The 20,066-nt window shown below is 41.4% G+C and overlaps 1 protein-coding gene across 1 annotated transcript in view; it reads right to left on the bottom strand.

Annotated features, from left to right (window-relative positions):
• The window catches only part of LONP2 (lon peptidase 2, peroxisomal), a 37,062-nt gene that overhangs the window by 5,424 nt on the left and 11,572 nt on the right, over positions 1 to 20,066 (bottom strand). The window contains exons 8-12 of the mRNA XM_058813281.1: positions 19,649 to 19,790; positions 13,728 to 13,878; positions 13,035 to 13,161; positions 11,884 to 12,017; positions 3,903 to 4,045 (exon numbers count right to left, since the gene is read on the bottom strand). Of these exons, the coding sequence (XP_058669264.1) occupies positions 3,903 to 4,045; positions 11,884 to 12,017; positions 13,035 to 13,161; positions 13,728 to 13,878; positions 19,649 to 19,790 (697 nt within the window). The remainder of the gene's footprint in view (positions 1 to 3,902; positions 4,046 to 11,883; positions 12,018 to 13,034; positions 13,162 to 13,727; positions 13,879 to 19,648; positions 19,791 to 20,066) is intronic.

Here is a 20,066-nt window from a genome sequence, read left to right as displayed (position 1 = left end):
ACAGTGATTAACTCTGATTATTGCAGTCACTGCTCAGTAGCTCAGGTTAACAAAGTCAGCTCATCCTGGTCACACTGCAGTCCAACAAGGCTGGAACATTCCCCTTTGCACTGCACACTGCTATTCTGGCAAACCATTCAAGGTGAGATGAACACAATCAACTGTCCACAGCCTCTCTCAGCCCAAAGCAGCCAGCAACAAGGTTTATTGATCTGGGGGTTTTGTTTCAGTTCTTTTAGACTGTGCTCTGCATCAACTGGCAACAGTTTAGAGACTTTGAGAGCTCAGGGGCAGAACACAGCAAATGGAAGAACAAATTAAACCCAAATGGTTCTAACAGACTCAGCACAGGCTCCCTCCTCTATCCTCAGACTAGGCAGGTCCCTCCTCCTCCTTTCACAGGTCAGTTGAGATCTGCTAAGAGAAACTGCCTGTGCAGTAGGTGTTGATCACCTTTGGACCATTGTTCCGTGCATTACCGGTGCCTCCAAAGCCAAGCAACCCCTCCTGCTGTCCTGGAGAGAGACTGGAGCACCCCTGCTGCAAGCTGAGCCTTTCTGAGCCTGCTGACAGGCACACGTGGCAAATGCCCTGGCAGCCTGGAGATGTGGCTGCAGAAAAGCCCCCTGGAAACCCCCACACACAGCCAGAGCCACAGAACCCCAACACTCAGGGGAAAGCACCCTGGACCACATGAGAGACCCACAAGACTGAATCACTCCTGGCACCTCTGAATAATTTCTTCTCACCCTAAGTCAGATGAATTTAAATTAGAATAAACCCTTTCTTACACTTTCTAATCAGCTAAATTAAAAATGACCATTTGAATCAGCTGATGGCTGCTGATGTCTGTCAGGTGATGAAGATGCCACTGAGCAATGGAGTCTTGAGATCTGAAAATGTTTGTAGATGAGACCAACCCAGCTGTACCCTGAGTACATGAACATACTGTCAGATGCATTTTAGCTGCCTGGATACTGCAAAATTTAAGTCTTAACATTCAGCACAGTGATTTATTTTGGAGTATTTCAGGCTATCAGCTGCAGTTTTGGAGCTACACCAAGTCAGGGCAATGGACAGAACCTGGGAAGTCCCTGATTCCCAATGGGAGATGAGAACCAGTTCAGTCACTTGCTGGCCTTGAGCACATTTGTTCTCCTTCCACAGGTTCTCCCAGCCCGACTGTACCAACGTTTTTTCTTCTCCTCTGATTCATTCCCTGGCAAATCACTGCTGGCAAAGCACATTAACAGTGGCTTCCCTCTGAGGGAGGAGGATTTCCCAGAAATATCACCACAAGACTGACAGTTCTAAGACAAATATGCCAATCTAAACCTGTACTTTGGACAGGTTTTGCTCCTGAAAGACATCCTGCTGTTTTTCCCTGATTAGATTGTGCATGGCCCTTGAAACAGAGCCATTCTTTTATGGCATCTGCACTTCCATTTCCTAGAACAGGCCACCTCCCTGACCTGCAGCTTCTGTCCCTTCAACTTCACTCAAGTTATGGGGATATAAACCAATCCTGATGGGCCTTCCTGTGGTGCCAACAACCTTTGTTACTCAAGCAGAATTAAGGCTTGAAAGGAAAAAAAAAAAAAAAAGCTAAAAAATTTCCTCATACATCAACTAAAATCCAAGCCAAAAATACAAATAGTTTGTTATAAACCCACTGGATATTTCAGAAACCCTTTCCCCCCAAAGTGTGCTGTGCTGAAACATTTCATTAAATCTTCTGCACTTTAAACTGATGACATTATTCTTTCAAAGCCTCACTATGTGATTAATTCCAACATTTGTTCTGTAGGGAGACACATAAGATTATTTATTTGTGATAAATGAATTAATCCAGCAAGCAGGAGCTGAATATTCTGTCCCATCTTCCTGCTGGGAGAGCTGTGCAGACAAGAGCCAAGCAATGCCCTGGAAAGGTGAAAGATGAATCCCTGGCTCAGGAATTCCCTGGAGGACAACAGATCAATGAAGTCATGTCATGTTTTCAGTTCCATTTGCTCAGCCTCATGCAGGTACTGACACAGTGGCTGCCTCATTGTGTCTTTGTTTCAGCTGCTGAGAAATGGCAAAATGCAGGCCCAGGGTGAAGCTCTCAGGCCAGACCCAGAGAGGAGACCCAGCCTGACCCTACAGAGCAGCCAAGCTCAGAGCAGAAACTCTGCTCCTCCAAAGATCCTTGGGGGGACTTGAGAAAATTCTAAGGAGTAACACATTAGCTGGGAAAATTCCTTAAAATAGGAGTTATGTTGTTATTGAGCAATTTACATGGAAAAAACCGAAGTGTGTACTGAAAAATATTCACTCAGTCAACACAGCAAATAGTACATGAAAAGAAGTCCTGGGCTTGGGGAACTGATCTGTGTGGATTCTCTTCTTCTTCTATTTATGCACTAAATTTGCCTTCTGAATATGGAAATGTTAAAAAAACCTTTTGAAACAGAAGTCACAAGCTTCAACCAATCTTATTTCAGTTTAGAGGCCAGCAGATCCATGAAATGCTTATCTGCAAATTTATGGCATCTATTGTGGATCCCACAAGAAATAAACAAAAACCCACCAAAGATAACTCCCAGCTAGCACTCCTGTGTTTGTACACTTGAAATTAAGAACCACACTTTAATTACTTAATCCTACAGAAAAGACAAAATAGCAGAAATTCTTTTCCAACACAACCACACTACCAAATTTAAATGAATGATCAACTCCAGAAACAAAAGTGACACCAGGTGGGAGACCTAAGAAAAGTCCCATATTAGCACTGAATTCCTACATTTGTGTCATCTTCCTGCAGGGTACAGAGGCTTCTGAGAGTTGGAAAGAACAAATGTAAGCTGCTGACCATTCAGTCATTTGCCTAAAGAGTAAATTCTTCTAATTTCTGAAAGTAAAAAACCAGATCACCAAAGAACCCCTGGGAATGCCCTCAGCCCAGAGGCACCAGGCCCCTTGGTCATTTATCCTCCCTGCCACTGTCCCATGCTGCCACCACATCTGGCACACCCAGTGGCACTGCCTCCTGCCAGTCTGCCTCCTCATTTCTGCCTCTTCCTTAACAATCTCTGCCATGATAAAATCTTCATATCCAAAAGAATCAGTTCAGGTCTAAAAGCTGATCCATTCCTTAACAATCATTCACTTTCTCCTGCTATCCCAATCACCTTGCCCCCTTTTTGTTCTTTAAGTCCCACTGGAAGTCTGGTCCTCTGATTTAGGAGAAAATACTTGTAAGAGGAAAGTTCTCAGGAACAGAGAATAACTGTCAGTGTCACTGTCACTGAAATGAGAATCCCAAACTAACAAACTACTTTAACTGATGGCATTTCCAGAGAAAGGAGCAAAATACAGATGGGGGAAAGCAAAAAATGTGAAATATGCCTATTGAGGAGCAGAGCTGGGTGCCTGACTGATCATAAAACATTTTAATAGCTAAAAGTCACATTAACCTAAAGAATGTCTGAGAACTTCTGGTGCAAACTGAAGTGGTTTTAATACCCAAAAATGCTGCCTGGCTTTAAGGAGGTATGAGGAACAGTCCTTAGCACAGCTGCTGCAGAGACAGGATTCCTGGGCTCTACTTTTGGCTTCTTTCCCAAGACCACAAAACATCCCCCACACAAAAGCAAAATTGTTTCAAACTGAAACAACACTACCACATTCTTCAGCACTGCTGCAGGAACCTTTGCTAACAGAAAAGTCAGGGCATTATGTCATTTATGTACCCTGAATTAAAAGAAAAGCTTTAGGTGAAAACACACTTTGTGCAACATAAAGAAACACAGTGCTGTTATTGACATATTTTGAAGTTATTACCATTGTACAGACTCAGTCAGCAGCAATAATCCTATCAGCCACAAACAGCATCAAACAGAAACAAATGAGCATGTTACCTCCATGTCATACATGGGGGGCCCCAGGATATCCTTCAGAGCATGGAAATCAATTAAAATTGGCATTTCAGGTGGCAGAGCCAGGTCAGCTGTGTCACTGATGGATTCTGGTTTGGCATCTTCTGTGACATGTTCTTTGCAATCTAAGGGAAGAAAATCTAATTTAGCATTTGTAATAGTCTTTCCTAGACAGAGGAATTTTTTAAAAATGGTGACAGAGAAAAATAAAACACGCAATGAAATGCTCAGTAAGTTCAGGAAAATGTGCTCAAACCATCTCTCACAAAACCTTGTCAAATTAAAGATAATATAGCATGAAATGTAATTATTAAGCCTAAATATGTTCTAAGTGTTCATCAAAGATAAAATTAAATCTAGAGCACTGACAGAGATGCAACTCATCAGCTTAAGTGCATTTTAAACTAATTCAAATAGCAAAACACATTAGGCTCATTTAAGACCTTACATTTTTCAGTAGATTTGTGCAGAAAAGCAGTATTTCACAGAATCACAACAGTTTGGGCTGTAAAGGACCTTAAAGCTGATCTTGCTTTAGGGTCTTGCAGGGCACCTTCCACCATGCCAGGATGCTCAGAGCCCTGTCCAAGCTGGCCTTGGACACTTCCAAGGGATGGGGCAGCCTCAGCCTCTCTGGGAGCCTGGGCAGGGCCTGCCCACCCTCACAGGGAAGGGTTAATTCCTGCAGGAGGGATCAGGTGCAGGGTGGTGTAACAGAGAATGTGCAGCTGAACAGTTCTGGGGGCAGCTCTGACAGGGCAGGAACTCCTGCCCTTTCCTGAGTGTTTCCAGCTGTGCCCCAGCACAGAGCCCCTGCAGGGCAGCCCCTGCAGCACAGGCTCTGATGTGACATTTCCCACATTGGTTTTTGTCTCCTAGGACTTTTAAGGCTTTCTCAGTCATAGAAGGTTTTGGGTTGGAAGGGACCCCTAGAGATCATCAGCCCAAGTCCCCACCACACACAGGGACACCTTCCACCTGCTTAACTCACAAAACTGACATCTCCTGTCTGTTCAACACCAGCTCAGAACACAACACCTACAGGCCTTGTGCAGTGAAAAATCTCCATTTTGGTGTAACAGCCTGTGGCTTTTGTCTTGAAATACTGCACACACAGAGGGCTCTGTTCTTTCCTTTGTTGAAGGAGATATTGCTAAGGTGCCATGCTCAATAACCAGCAGCAGCAAAAAATTCCTCCAAGGTCCAATTACCAGACATTTTCAGCAACACCTCCAGGCATGATATACTCTTGAGGAAGGGCTATAAACCCCCAGCAGCCTGACACTTCTGAATGCAATATACTCAAGTGTCACCCAGGAGGGACCAACAATTACAGCAACGGTTATGGGTTCAGCAAGGGGCTCTTCCCTTCCTTCACTCACAGCAGGAGTGGATCTCTTACCTGTACAGTGGCTTCCTTAGCAGAATTGCCTTCAAATCTCTGTCTTCTCTTTTTATACAGAAGTGAACTATAGTGTTCACAGGGAATGCCCCATGGAAGGGAGGAATGATGAGGAGGACTCCATTGGTATCAGAAGGCTAATTAATTATTTTATTATACTATATTATTCTATACTATATTACATTACATCTAAACTGAATCTGCCAAGCACTCAACTCTGCACACACTGCACAGCATCTTGTGACTGTCAGCCCACAGTCCTCACACACACACACACCTGGCCCTGACAGGCCAAGGAAACAAAACACCATCACTGTGGGTAAACAATCTCCATATTGCATTCTACTTTGGCACAAACACAGGCACAGCAAATGAGATAAGAATTGTGTTTTCTTTCTCTGAGGTTCAGAGAATGTGAAATCCAGAAATATTCTTGGGAAGAACTGTGCCTTGCTTTTCTCTGTGAAGAGAAATGTGGTGCCAGTGAACTGCAATGGGAAGGAACCATGTGAGTGCCAGAGCCTCACCCAGCCTGCAGAGGAGCTGCTTGCAAGGCTGAGCTCCAGAACTGGCAGCCCCTGGCAGGGCCTGACACTGCACAGTCCCCAGGAACTGGGAGCAGAGGCACAATGCAAGCAGGGAATCATCTCCCCACAGATCTGATCCAGGTGCAAGAGGCTTATCCGCATTTCTCAAGAGCCCTGAGCAGTATTTTAGTGAAACATCTCAGAGAAATGAAGAATGCTTGGACAATGCAGCTGTTGCTGAGGCTCTGTGGCTCTCTCAGGGCAGTGCTCCCTGCCTGGGGCTGTCCTGCACACACAGAGTGAGGACTTTTGTTCCCAACCCAACACACAGCTGAAGTCTGCATTACACAGCAGTGTACACTGAGCTTCAGGACTCCTGCACCAGATTCTGGATCCAAATATGGGTTGTTTACTTTCTTTGACTCTTTCTAATTTTAGTTTGAAAAGGAGCTTTCTGGTTCTTCCTCTGCACATCAATGCATGCACAGTAACTGAAGATCCAAGAGTCCAAACAAGTAGAGAAAACCACAAATCACTGATCTGATCTATTTACCATAACATGAAGAGGTGGTCAGTGGTGCAGCAGCAATTCTCAGAACAGATGAATGAGGATGTCTCCTTTCACAAGATCCAAACTTTCCTGTTATTAATCCTGTACATAAAGACCTTTTCACAGATAATTTTGTGACTGTGCAATTCTCACTAATGCCTTAACAGAGCATCAAGGGAAACACTGCACATCACCATTAACATGACAGCACCTCAGCTTTCATTCAGGACTCCCATCTAACAGTTCTTACTCAACAGCCAACTCACTGCTCCATGGCTGAATCCCATTCCTCTGCTGCAAACACTGCCCCAGTCAGATGCCTCCTGTGGTTCCAGCATGTCTCTCTGCTTTTGTTAAACTGATATTTTTGTACATAATAAATTCAAAGACATAAATACTGGCAAGCCTAGGAAGTTTGACCCTGCATGCTATTCTTGCAATTCAGACTGCAATTTCAACTCTATTTGATAATCTGAGATGCAATCCATATTTCAAACCAAAACTGAGTTTAAAACCAGCTGCTTTTGTTTTACACCAAGATTTTACTGCCTAACAAACACCAATGTATTTATTTCACCTAGCTCTGTATTACAGCAGAAGAGTCAAACTCCTCATAAACAAATCAGGGAAGTTGAGGCCACCTGATTAAAGGAATCAAACTCTTTTCTTTATCTGATCTAATGAGTAGATCCCATTTTATGATCTGTAACAGTAACAAACTCCAGACTTTTTAGAAAAATGTTAAACTAAATTCTGTCACTATCTAATTTTCTGTAAAAGCAGTGATGTCTAAAATGTAATTACAAACTCTAACTTTTTCTTTGAAGGAAAAAGCCATCTCCCTTTATCATCTTTACACAGGTGCTGACTATGAGGAATCTATGCAGACAAAGTAATTAAGATTTCCACTAACAATGACAAATTGTGTTCCTTACCTTCCCCAGACTAACAGCCATAAACCACAGCACAAGCTAAATGGCATATTTATCTAAAACAAGACACTTAAATTCAGGTTTACAGAAACAGAACTTCTCATTAGGACAGCAGCTTAATCATCTTACAGTTTGAGACAAGTTGGCAAAATAAACTGAAAGGTCAAAAAGTGCCCTCAGCAGAGCTCCAAAGTGCACTGGAGGAACCACTTGCTGCTCTGCTGTTACATGTCTGCTTACACAAAAGCAGCATGGTATTGAGTTGTTTTACCATTTAAAATTGTAATACTAAAAATAAACAACACATAACCCTCCCCAAGTAACCAAAAATAAGTTCAAAAAACAACCAACCAAAAAAAAGATTGTTTGTAAAATTTTCCAAGCAGAATCTGCAGCTACTCAAAGATCACAATGTTCTTCAGGAATCTGTCTTTGCAAGTTCCCAAAATAAACAAAGTCTCACATGTAAATAACGGATTTGTAAGAAAATGGACTCCTAAAAAAACATACTGACAATGAACTACTAAATGTAATTAAAGATTTAATGTTAATAGACATTTCATGGCACAAAGATTTTAAAAAAATAAGACTGCTACCTTCTACAGATGTAATGAAAATGAGAGAATACACAAGTCTAAAACCTCCTCAACATGTAGGAATTTCTCATCTCCTCACAGAACAGATTTAAATTAAGCACTGGCAACACAAGTCTTAAACCCAAAGATTTCTAGCCACACTTACTGACCAAGATAGAAAAAGAGAAGCCTAACATTTTAAAGTAGTTTTTAACACAACACTGATTTGCTGAATTGCTACAGAGATATAAAAAAAGAGCATCACCATGATGGACAAGGTTTCAAGTCTGTGGGCAATTAAAAGGATAACAACATTCTTTCTTTCTCATCTGAATTAGCAGCAGATGCTTCAGCACACAACAGACAGACTCAGAATTCTTTTAGCCCCTCCAAAGTAAAAACCCCCCAAAACTGCATTTAGGTAGAGAAGGATGGGATTGCTTCTGCTGACAACAGTTCACATCCAAAGCCAGCCATAACATGAAACTGCTCCCTAAAAGCAACATCCCACTGTCAAACTTAAATCTTATGCACCAAACTTTTAGGAAGTGTTTCTTTAGGAAGGGAACATTTTCCTGGGACCCTAATCCTGTTTGCAGTTACTTACATGCTTAAATTTAATGCTATGTGCATTTCTCCCCACAGCACCAGAAAAGTTCTCTTTCCACAAAATAATTGCATTCCATCATTAGTGACCTACAATAACAATGTGTACGTGAAACACTTGAAGGTGAGGTGCTCATGCAGGAATATTTAGATAAATTAACATGGAAAAAATAACACTTGAAAAACTAATTTGTACTGAAGCCAAACTTCTCAGAACACTTTTTGACTTCCTACAGAGAAGTCATTCCAAGCCATTTTCAGAAAAAGGCCCTCACTGCAGAGCTGGAAGCTCTGTAAGGTCAGCAGAGCTCAGACCTGAGTACCTGCAGTCACTCCACCCTGGACTGATGCTCAGCAGATTTCATGTGGCAGTTCACATTGACCACTACAGTAAAACTTGCATTTAATTTCAAACCAAGTGTTTCATCCACAAGGAGTGTAACAAACTGCTCTGTATTGCTGGGTTATGGAAATATTTGAGTACGTTTAAAGCCTTGGATTCAACATAAATACAATCCTCATTTCATCTCTTTTAGTTATGAAATATTACCTGTCCTAAATCTCCCTCTGGGTCTGAATTAGACAAATTGTTTTTTACTCTGGGTTTCAAATGCTGTATCATGATCTGATGCCTTAGTGCACAGTTGCTGCCTTGTATTCTCAAGGCAGTTGCACTAAAATAGGAAAGAGAGTTTCACATATTTTTGTGACTTCTAGAATTTCTAGTAGTGTCAAAAGACTCAAGGAGTGTCCCATAAATCTGAGCCAGTGTTTCAGTGAAATTTCAGCCAGCACTGCTGTGCACAGGGACAACTCCCCAGAGAGCTCTGAAAAACGCTGCAGTTCCCTGTGCACACTCAACAACTGACACAGACCAACATCCCTGCACTCACCAACCTCTCCAGAAAGCTCAGGAGTCACAGGAGCAAGGGAGGCACTCCAAGCTGCCCCTGCATTTCAGGGGGGCATTTCTGGAAGTGCAGAACCCAGGCTGAGAGAGCCCCCAGCTGTGCAGGGCAGTGCCCTCCCTTCCCAGAGCCCACTGCCACACAGGGGCAAAACCCTCACCTTCACACAGCCCTGACAACAGCTGCTCTCCCTGCAGGGAACACCCTGACTGAATCCATGCAATGGTGCAAAGCCTGTGATTCTACCACCTAGTGTCCTGAACTCTAACTACAACCCCAGGCAGAGGCACTCAGCTGAACAAACACAACACCATGGGAGGATTTGGCCATGCTCTGGCTCAGGAATAAATTCTGTTTCAGCAGGCAAAGCAAGCCTGCATCTGCCCTCTTCTAGTCACAGCTCAAGGCACACCAATGCACTAACTGCAGAGTGTCAGTCTCACATCAGCAACACACAAATGCAGGAAGCAAAAATGACTTCTAGGAATTTTTAGAGAGATAAAGAAAAAAAATTCCAGAAATTATTCTAAATGAAACTATTAAGGGATGAGAACTTGATTAACTAATCTTCCAGAGACATTCATTATATGAAATAAAAATTCATCATCATGATGCAGAACTGCACAAATGTCCACTAATCAACAGGAGGAAAAAAGGCCAAAGAAATCAATTTAGACTTCAAGTCCCATTATTTGCATCAACTTGCAAGTATCTGGAGATATTTACAAGCTTTGTTTTGAACACTTAGTTGTTTCCAACCTACGGAATGAAAATAAAAATATTTTTTAAAAGGCTCCTATTCTCATATACTCCCAGCAAATGACACACTGCAAAAACACACCAGGGTGTAAGCACAGTGTGAGTACAAAATAAAACCACTCTGCAGATTGCACCATTCTGTACAAAGTTTCACTGCAGAGATACCTGTCCCTCAGACTGCCTTTTATTAATACAGCTTTTTCTTATGGACAGTTTTCACTTCAGAAGTACAAGGCAACTCTTCACAGCTCATTTCTTTCTTAACTCCAAACTGGGTCAACCAAAAATGCCAGCATTTTGCTCCCTTCTGAAGCACTGGGGCTGCTATTTTCACTTAGCTTTGGTAAGTTGCAAGTCCAGAACTAATTTTAACAGTGTATAATTTTAACAGTGTAAATACCTCAGTTGCAAGCACAGTGCTAATTTTAACATGGTAAATAACTCTCTCACTGGATTGAGATGTCTAATACAGTTCCTTTTTGTTACTTGCCCTAATAATAAAGTGTTTCTCCTTACAGTACCATGAGTTGTGCTCTGAACTTACCTCTTGTCTATTTTACCAGAATGCCTGAAGAGCAGAACATCTCTTTTTATTCAGCAGCTGCATTAGACTCTGAAGCACATTTCAGACACAGCTACCTACTTTGCAAATATGACTTGTCAAAGTTACCAGCCAGAAGGTGCAGCAGCCAGGACACCTGGCACTGCCTGGTGCTGCTGAGCTGGGCCAGCACAGCCCAAGGCTCAGCACTCACAATCACAGAAACATCAACAAATCAGTGTTTGACTTCAAAGTCCATCAGAGCACAGAAGGTACAGAATACACACACAATACTGAAAGGAAAGCATTGGTAGATGTCTTAAAAGCTCTGCCTTTTAGTGTAGATGGGATGATTTAAACTGCAGGATGGCTCATGGATTCAGTGCTGCTGCTGTGAGAGCTCACTGCCTTCAAGCCAAACACTCAGAGAAAACCAAGCTGAACCTGCTTCAGCAAACACTGCCAAACTCAATGTTCTTATATTACAGTTGTCACAGACATTACAGTGATCCTAGAACACTCAACTCACTTCATCCTTCCCTCTCCTATTTCCAGACTAGAAAGAGACCTGCCTTTACTGGTGAAGCAGTTACCTGGGTATTTTTGCTGTTTGAGAGTTTTGTGCTTAGTTTTCTTTCAGTCTGTTTGATGACTGGAAATGATAAAACACTGTCTGTACACATGGGAAACAAGAGCAGACTAACTGTGGCTGAGAAGTTACCAAAGCTTTGAGAGACTTTGAATAAGCATGGTCTTAATTGGCACATAAAACAATCCTAATTTCACAACCCTTCATGTAGACAATTTTTTTAGTGTACAACCAAATAACCAGATTGAGTTCTGAGCTAGCAGGAACTACAGCCATGCTTAGAGAAGAAGTGAAAGATTTGCATTAAAAAACCTAGGAAGACATACACAAATCATAGCTGCATCCCTAAGACATAAACCAGATGCACTGAACTCGTCAATCACCTAACTCAGCAGGCTGAAACTACTCAAATTATGTCCTAAGTCATAATTCAGCACTAAAACTGTACATAATAATATTGTCACACTATCTGCCAGGCTTTTGAAAACAAGAGTCCTTAAAGAAGAATAAAACAGGAGAAAAAGTTGCTACATTAGAAGTTCCCTTTTTAACAAAACATGCCAAAGATACACACCTTCTCCTTCCCCCAGCTCAGCACGATCTGGCTTTGCCTCTTTGTGCTGCCCTTCTGCCACCTTCACAGCCACTGCCCTGCAGATGGCTCCCAGCTTCCGATCCAGGGCGCGCACTCCTGCCTCGCGCGTGTACCTGCGGGAGAGAACAGCTGGGCTGGGCTCTGCAGGACACAGCTCTGCAAGGAACACACTCCTCACCAAACACACAGCCACACAAATGGATGGCAAATGGATCAAAACCTTGGGCTACTCCAGTACATAGGTAAAAAAGAATTTGTTTTTATCAAAATAATTGTGGTTGCTGATAAAGTTGTAAATAAATTACTGAGCGGGAAGACATGACTAACAGCTGGTGCCAAACATTCATGAAATGCTAACCAATGAGCTCCTCCTGATGCACAAAAATTGAAAGGAAGAATTATTTTAAAACTTAAAATATACAGCTCACTGGAAGTTGAGGAGCTGGCCATGAAAAAACATTTTGTTTTAGTCTATGAACTAAAAGGAAGCACCAGGCAGTAACACTACACAAAATAGCCAAAATACTGCTCATAAAATACTTCAATTCATTGAATCAGTACACTTTTTCCATTGGAAATGAGCTGGTTTCAAGTTCCAAAGATGTTTTGATCAATACATTTGCTGTCATGTCTAACAAAAACCCCAGTTCTAATGAATAGAAGCTATTTAAAAACCCTGTATTTTAGTTTTTTAAACCTAATTCAAAATCTAAACAAATGTACCCATCAAGTCACAAGGGAAAAAAGGAAGCCTAATTTCCATTTTTTGTATGAAAATGATAGAAATATAACATGGTTCTTTAAACTACATGTTATCTGCTGCCAGGGCCATGGCTTCACACAGTGCAGCCACACCAGCCTCAGGTGTCCCTGTTTATTCAGGGCCTTGGCAATTGTGTCAGCACAAGTGACTGCGAGCCACACCTGGAGAGCAGGAGCAAGGAATTGTCTACAGAAAGGATGTTCTCTAGAGGAGGCAAGAGCTGGGGAAAGAGCAATTCCATAAGCTACCAACTCTTGAACTGCTGAAGCTATTAAGGACAATACATATTAAGATATATTTGTATTACCACTTTATAAACTGATTTATAAAAGAAGGTATTTACACTGAAAGCAATAAACAGATTTACCTGGTAATTATGCCCAAAGTGGTTACTTGGGGAATCTGTATTTGCTGTGGAGTCAGCCCATGTAGTTCAAGCTGTTTAGGAATTAAGTGTCTATGTGCAATTTCAATTTTTTCTTCTTGTGTGTATCCTTCAAAAAAAAAAAAAGGCATTTATTTATTTATGATCTTTTTGCTTACATACTACAATATAATCAAATCTCTTATCTTTTACAAATCTTTTACAATGATTGAATTTAAGAAAAAACCTCCCCCAGCTATAATTTACAAGGCTGTTGGTATGATCTTTTGTGGCTATTCATAACTTCATGCAAACAAGAAGAGAATTTTAGCTTTTCAAAGACGTTTTTCTCCACTGGAATCTTAAAAAGATGCATCAGCCAAGTGACCATCAGAATACAAACTAATCAATGAAGGAAAACATCATTACAGAATGTATCCATGTATCACCACAGACCTGGAACTGAATTTTCCTGAGTGCTAAATGCTTTAAAATCATTTTCTTGAGTGCTAATGCAATGGTAAATACTATTCTTGTGACAGAGGCATCCTGCCTTGTCCCTTTTAATGACCCCAGCCATGCACTCCAGATTCCTGGCAGGCTTTCCTTAAGGAGCTGCCTTTCATTTCAGCAAGAACACCCCAAACTTGTTTAAGGACCTGCAGCAGCCATGCAGTGGAGGCACTGCAGTGTTACCTGGCACCTGGATAACTTCCATTCTGTCCAGCAGGGCAGGTGGGATTGTGGCTGTGGTGTTGGCTGTGGCTATGAAAAGCACTTGGGACAGGTCAAAGGCTACATTTAGGTAGTGATCAGTGAAACTGTGATTTTGTTCTGGATCCAAGACCTTAACAAGAGTGAACACAAAAAAGTTACACAATTGTTTATTCAGAAGTAAATAAAATATGCACATTTTTATTATATTCCATTTGAATCTGTCCCATCTGACTTTACAGTAATGAAATACATTATGGATATCACTAAACCCTGGCCTTGCCTGGATTACTCTCTGACTACATGTCACATCACAGGTACAGCTCAAAAAGCCACTTCCCTGAGTTGTGGCTGCCCTTTTCTAGAGGTGCTGCAGCGTTTCCCCAGCCATCAAGCACCTCCCCTAAGCTGCATCTCCATGACCCTTCACACATGGCAGTGTCCCTTGAAGGACTCACAGCAACCTTGGAAAAGCAGCCCACGTGGTCCCACAGAACAAGGAGAATTCTCCCAAGTAATCCCTGACTCCAGCCCTCACCTGCTGCTGGCAGCTCTTACTCTAAGCTTACCTCTTACTCCTACACCAGCCCATGAGATCTCCCTTGTGAGACCATGGGGGAGAACACAATCCCAGCCTTAGCTGCTGTCACAAAATCACCTGCCCCACTCTTTCTGCTTTGTCCAGGTTTATTACTAAAGGAGCAGTACAAGTTCTTACTGCCCACAACATGCCAGGCAAGCTCTGACCCTTGGTGAGCCTTGGCCTTCACAACACAATTGTTTTTCTTTTTGTTCCAAAACAACTGAGACAAAACTGAACAAGCACTGCAGACCAAAAGCACAGTCTGACCAAGCTCAAAAATCTACTGATTACAATAGAGCTTCAATAACTGTGTTGTCTTCCTATTGGTTTTAGTAGAACTTATGTGTGCTAATGCAACACCTGCCTAAATTTAAGATTAGGTGATAAATATTCAATCCATATGTGGAGCACAAGGGTGTTAAGATGCTGTCTTGTAGATTTTTTAACAGTGCCACAAATGGGAAGTTCATTGTACACAGCAATGTACTCCTGGCTCCTGTATCACCTGAGAACCACCTTTGCCTCACATCCCCTTGAAGTGCAGCCACACTCTTCCTTCCCACATGATCAATGCTACACCCACACAAATAATTCTCATGTCACAAATAATGGGACCCATGCATCTCCTGAGAAACAGCACTCCACTGTCAAAATAACTTATCTGCCTACACTCAAATGAATGCACACAACCTGAATTATAGCCAAGAACAGTGGTGATAATTAAAAAAAAAACAACTGAATTTGGGGACTTGTTTGATAGTTATAAAATAAACAATTCTGAATTTTCATTACTCTTCAATTCTCCTCAGGCTTTGAAAAATGAAAAATCTTTTCAAAAAATTAATGATCAGAACAAACTTAAAAAATTCTTCTATTAGAGAATGCCAGATTCACAGCTGACTTTCCTAAAAAAGAGAATAAATTTGGATTCTATTTTGAAGTGCTGCACAGATTTAAGAGCAGTTACACATTCCCCTTAATAGTGAAATCTTAAAACATACTGAAGCATATGCTCCAATTCTGAACCTAGGGCTGAACTCAGTGAATGCCATTGTGCACTGGCTCTAAGCTACTCAAAAGCTTCTCTTCAGCAAGAAGCTGCTGTCATTTACTCCCTTCTTTACAAACCAAGGCAAAGGCCTTGAAGAATCCTGACAAGCCAAGTCCACTGATACATAATTCAGAGCTGTGCCTTACCTCAGCCAGCCCCCAGCCCAGCCCTGAACCACAGGGAGACACAACAACAGGCAGGGAATGCAAGCACAGCAGCCACAAACTGGCTTCAAAACAAGCAGGTCTATACCAAATATTAGCTTCCCACACAAAGTCTACTCTTGCAAATTTTTCTAAACTGTTTTAAATAGCTAATCCTAATTCAACTTACTTTTTTTTTTTAATACCAATATCTCCACAGAATTCTAGTCTATCTGCTGAAGTGTTTGCAATTCCAAAGCTGCTGAAAAACAATGTATTCTAACAGACCAAATTGGCATTTTGACACATTTATTTACATGCATGTTTCTCTCTCCTTCTAGTCTGCAACTAGAAATCCATACAAACCTGCTAAGTGCCAAGCTGGTGATGAGAATGTTATTTATGAAGATATATAAAATATTGATGCAAAAAATACCATCCAATAAAGATAATGGAAACGGTAATCCAAACCAACTCGGATTATATCTAAAAATGTGAATTATCTGAGAGTTTTTTACAGGAGCTGGAGATCCTCTGGACTCATAATTCCTTGTCATGGTAACTGTTTTTTAGAATAAGATACAAAGCAATGTCCTGCCTCTGTATTTCAAACAGACTTTCCAAAGCAAACAGAACTGTTCTTCAGTGAGGTATCTGTGCTGAAGTTCAAGCTCAAAAGTTTTCCAAGATACTCAACTAATACAGAAATATGAAGTACAAAAAGAACATTCAGTGCACAAAATATCTTGGCTAATTTATGACAGATAGCTCACATGCATACAAAGGCTTCTCTGTAACAGTCTTTTATTACCACAAAATCCAGAATAAATTCCACGAACATTTAATTGCCTGGCTATGCTCCTGGTCTAATTTCCCTGCATACAAATAGTCAGTATCAGGCACTTGGATCCATTTCTGTTTTCTTCTGGTTTTAACAGAGGTCATCTAAATTTAGACTAAAATATTCCTTTGTTAATGAACAGTAACTGGAAATGAAGACATTCTGTCTTGCTGAAGCAACAGCTCTGCAGAAGCATTAGAACTAAGCACATATGCAGCAATTAGAAAGCACCAAGCTTTGCTCCCAAGCTCACAGGGATGGCAATTTTCTTCCTGAATGTGCCTGTTGTGGACAGCAAGAATTTAACACACCTACACATTAAGGAATAAAGGATGTGCCTTTCACACTTAATGGTGGCACTTAGCAGACAGGCAGCAGTGTGAACAGCAGATGCAGCAGTTAGGTGACCACTGACTACTGTTTGCTCTCCAGCATAACCCCACTTCTGCTCCCTCCAGATGGACCTTCCAACCACACAAACCACGAGAAGCAGAAGAAAATGAAGCTATTATGTCCAGCCATGAGACATCTGTCCATTAGAAGAGGTAAAGCACCTGCTTCGGGATGTTTAGCCAGCAGTAGTGAGATACAAAGATCTCACAGGGGAGCAGCCCAGCCATGGTTAATAGAGCAATTACTTCTCCAGATGCAACTAATGGGCAATTAGCAGGGCTTACATAAACCCTGCAGCCCAGGCAGGCAGTGGGAAGTGAACCTTATGAGGTTTAGCTGGAAAAATCCATGACAGGAGCAGAGCTGAATATCCCTGAGAATATGGTTTTAAAAGATGGAAAACAGAAACATCTCAAAGCAGTAACAAAGTACCAGAATTCCAACACAACCAATTAAACAGGTATTAATTAAATTTGTTTGCCTTCAAAAATGACACAAGAGAAAACCATAATTGTTCTCTAGTGAAGGGCAGGGAATGAAAAAAAAATTATAAACCCAGCAAAGGTTGAATAAAATTACCAATATTAATATACAGATCTAGATTCATGATTGGAACACTCCAAGAAATCCCAAATCATTGTGTCTGCATAGCAAACAACAGCCAGCTAAATAGAAAAATTTGATTTTCAGGTATTTTTATCCATTCATTGACTAGAATTAGGACAGCTTAGTTCAAGTATCTAAAAGACAAATGACAGGAGCAGTATCAGCAAACTCAGAAACAGAAAGCATTACACTTTCAACAAAGTGTAAATAAAATCCCTCAGAGGAACAGCACAAGGAACAATGTATTTATTACACTTCTCTGCTTGTTTTCTTTGCACTTTGAGGCCCTTCATGCACCCTAAAAAAGTGTACTACACTCTTGGTAAATGCACAGGTAAAAGACCATAACTGTCATTTTTAAAAGAAGTGAAGCCACGCTATTTTCTAGTACATTTAAATTACTACTAGTTCGTGTTAACATGCAAAGATCAAAACAGAGCTCTCAAACCACAGCCTGTTCATACACTGATTTTCAAAGAACTCCTTGGCCCTGTCAAAACAGTAATTTTCCACTATCTAGCAGGAAGAAAATAATGACGTTTGTAGGAAGTCAATTGACACTTCATTTGCAGAATGTCATACAGCATCCAGATGAGCTCATGACACCTTAATTTAAGTAGCATTTTTCATATTTAAATCACTGCATTAAGCACTGTCAGTCAAGAGAGTCATTAGAATGACTCTGTAGGCAAATACTATCAGAACCACTTTCACCCCCACCTACTAAAGCTACCACACCTCAGGTCTGACAAGTGAGATGCTGCTGGGATTATGCCCTCAGTCACTTCTGTGACAGCAAGCCAGGCTAGCTCAAATAACGTGGGTATTCTTTACTAATGCCTCTCCTTTAGGCTGAAACAGGTACAGAGCCATGCCAGAAGCAGTGCAGCTGCAACAGAGGGAACATGGCAGCCCCTGGGGCAGAGAGAACACAAAAGAGAAGGCAGAGTGTAAAACTACAGCAGTACAAGGAATCTCTAAGCATGCACAATACTAAAACCATCACATGCACCAGTGCTGCATCTGCCCTGGCAGCCTCAACAATTCAGCCTGGCCCAGCCCCTCTGGGCCAGCACCTCCCTCATTCTCTCCTCTGCCATCCCTGCTGGCACAGGAAGATGGACACAGCCTTCTTCTGCCCAGGGAAGGGCAATGCTTTGTCTCTTCCCCACACCTGAGGACATGCTCCTTCCTCTCTCCTGCAAACTGCCAGAATAAAAGCACTGAACGTGCATGAATCAGTGGAAAAGGGAATTGTAATGGGATATCACGTCACACTCCAGAAAATGGAAACTGGGATGAAGGTTCTGACAACTCCTTACTGCTGTCTGCTACATGATGAATGAAGCTTGCAAGGCACAGGTCTCAATTTATCTTCCTCATGATCACTCCAGTTTTGGCCTCCTGAAAGCCCAACTAACCTAATTAATAATATCTCAACACTTGATGAGATTTACAAAATATTCCAACAGTATCTCATTCATGAAAGTCATCAATTGAATCTCTGGAATGTTCTGTCTTTAGGCAATCAACTTTGACAACTCTAAAACCTTAGTGATAAAATAACTGTAATATGTGCTTCAAAATCAGGAGAATTCATATCTGAGTGCCAGAAGTTCAGAAAAAATGCACTCATGGAAAACCTGACTCTGATGGAAAGCTAACACTCACCACACCATAATCAGCCAAACACTCATCACACTATAATCAGTCAAGGAGTGGGAATCTGTGACTTACATGAAAAATCCAAGTTCAGAAAGTTAATTGCAACACTAATTAAAGAAATGCTCCTAAAAGAACATGCATCTAGTCCATATTATGCACTGGGTAAACTGCTTAACTCCAATATAAGCTGGTACCATCAAAAGCTTCGAAAATATATTAAAGTTGTTCCAATAAAGAAAGGGAAAACTTGAAGAAGTCTAGTCTAGGTCCTCTACAGGTCTTTCTTAGCTAACAATATAGATTATTAAAAATCAATGTCTTGAAGTCCCCAAATAGTGATGTTCAGGGCTTGAACGCTATTTAAATACAGAAACCACCCCAAAATCTATCCTTGTGTTCCAGTACAGCTCACTGAGATTTCTGTTAATTAGCCACTGTGTAACAGCATCTGCACTGTGCCCAAGGAACTGACAGAAACCCACCCATGTCAGAACTCAGCAGCTGATATTGGAATAACAGAGCTGGCACACTTAGACCTTCTTTTGTCCAGTGAATCTTCTGAGTCCAGTTTAATTCTTTTAAAATCAAATGAAACAATGCTTGCAGTTTAACACCTCTTACCTCAAGCAAGGCTGCTGCAGGATCCCCCTGCAAGCTCTTTGCCAGCTTATCCACCTCATCCAAGAGGAAAACAGGATTGTTCACCCCCACGGTCTTCAGCCCATTGATGATCCTGCCAGGCATGCTGCCCACGTAGGTGCGCCTGGAAAGAAAAGGGGATGGGGAACAGGGGTGACACAGGGAACAGGAGCAGCAACATCAAAGATATCACAAATAAAACTCCAGGCAAAATAGAAGAACAAGGAGCACTTCAACAATTCTTGCTTTTTTTGCAAAAATTTGCAGAATACTTGATAAAAACATGGGATATACAACAGTGCTATACAAGCAATTGTAATAGCAGATGAAAATTTGAGTTCCATGGTGAATGAGCTGGTTTGCAAAGATTATAATTTGCATTAAAGTGTATTCAATCTTT

This window comes from Ammospiza caudacuta, chromosome 13 (assembly GCF_027887145.1).
Source record: "Ammospiza caudacuta isolate bAmmCau1 chromosome 13, bAmmCau1.pri, whole genome shotgun sequence".
Lineage (NCBI taxonomy): Eukaryota > Metazoa > Chordata > Aves > Passeriformes > Passerellidae > Ammospiza > Ammospiza caudacuta.
This window is presented reverse-complemented; position numbering and strand designations above follow the sequence as displayed.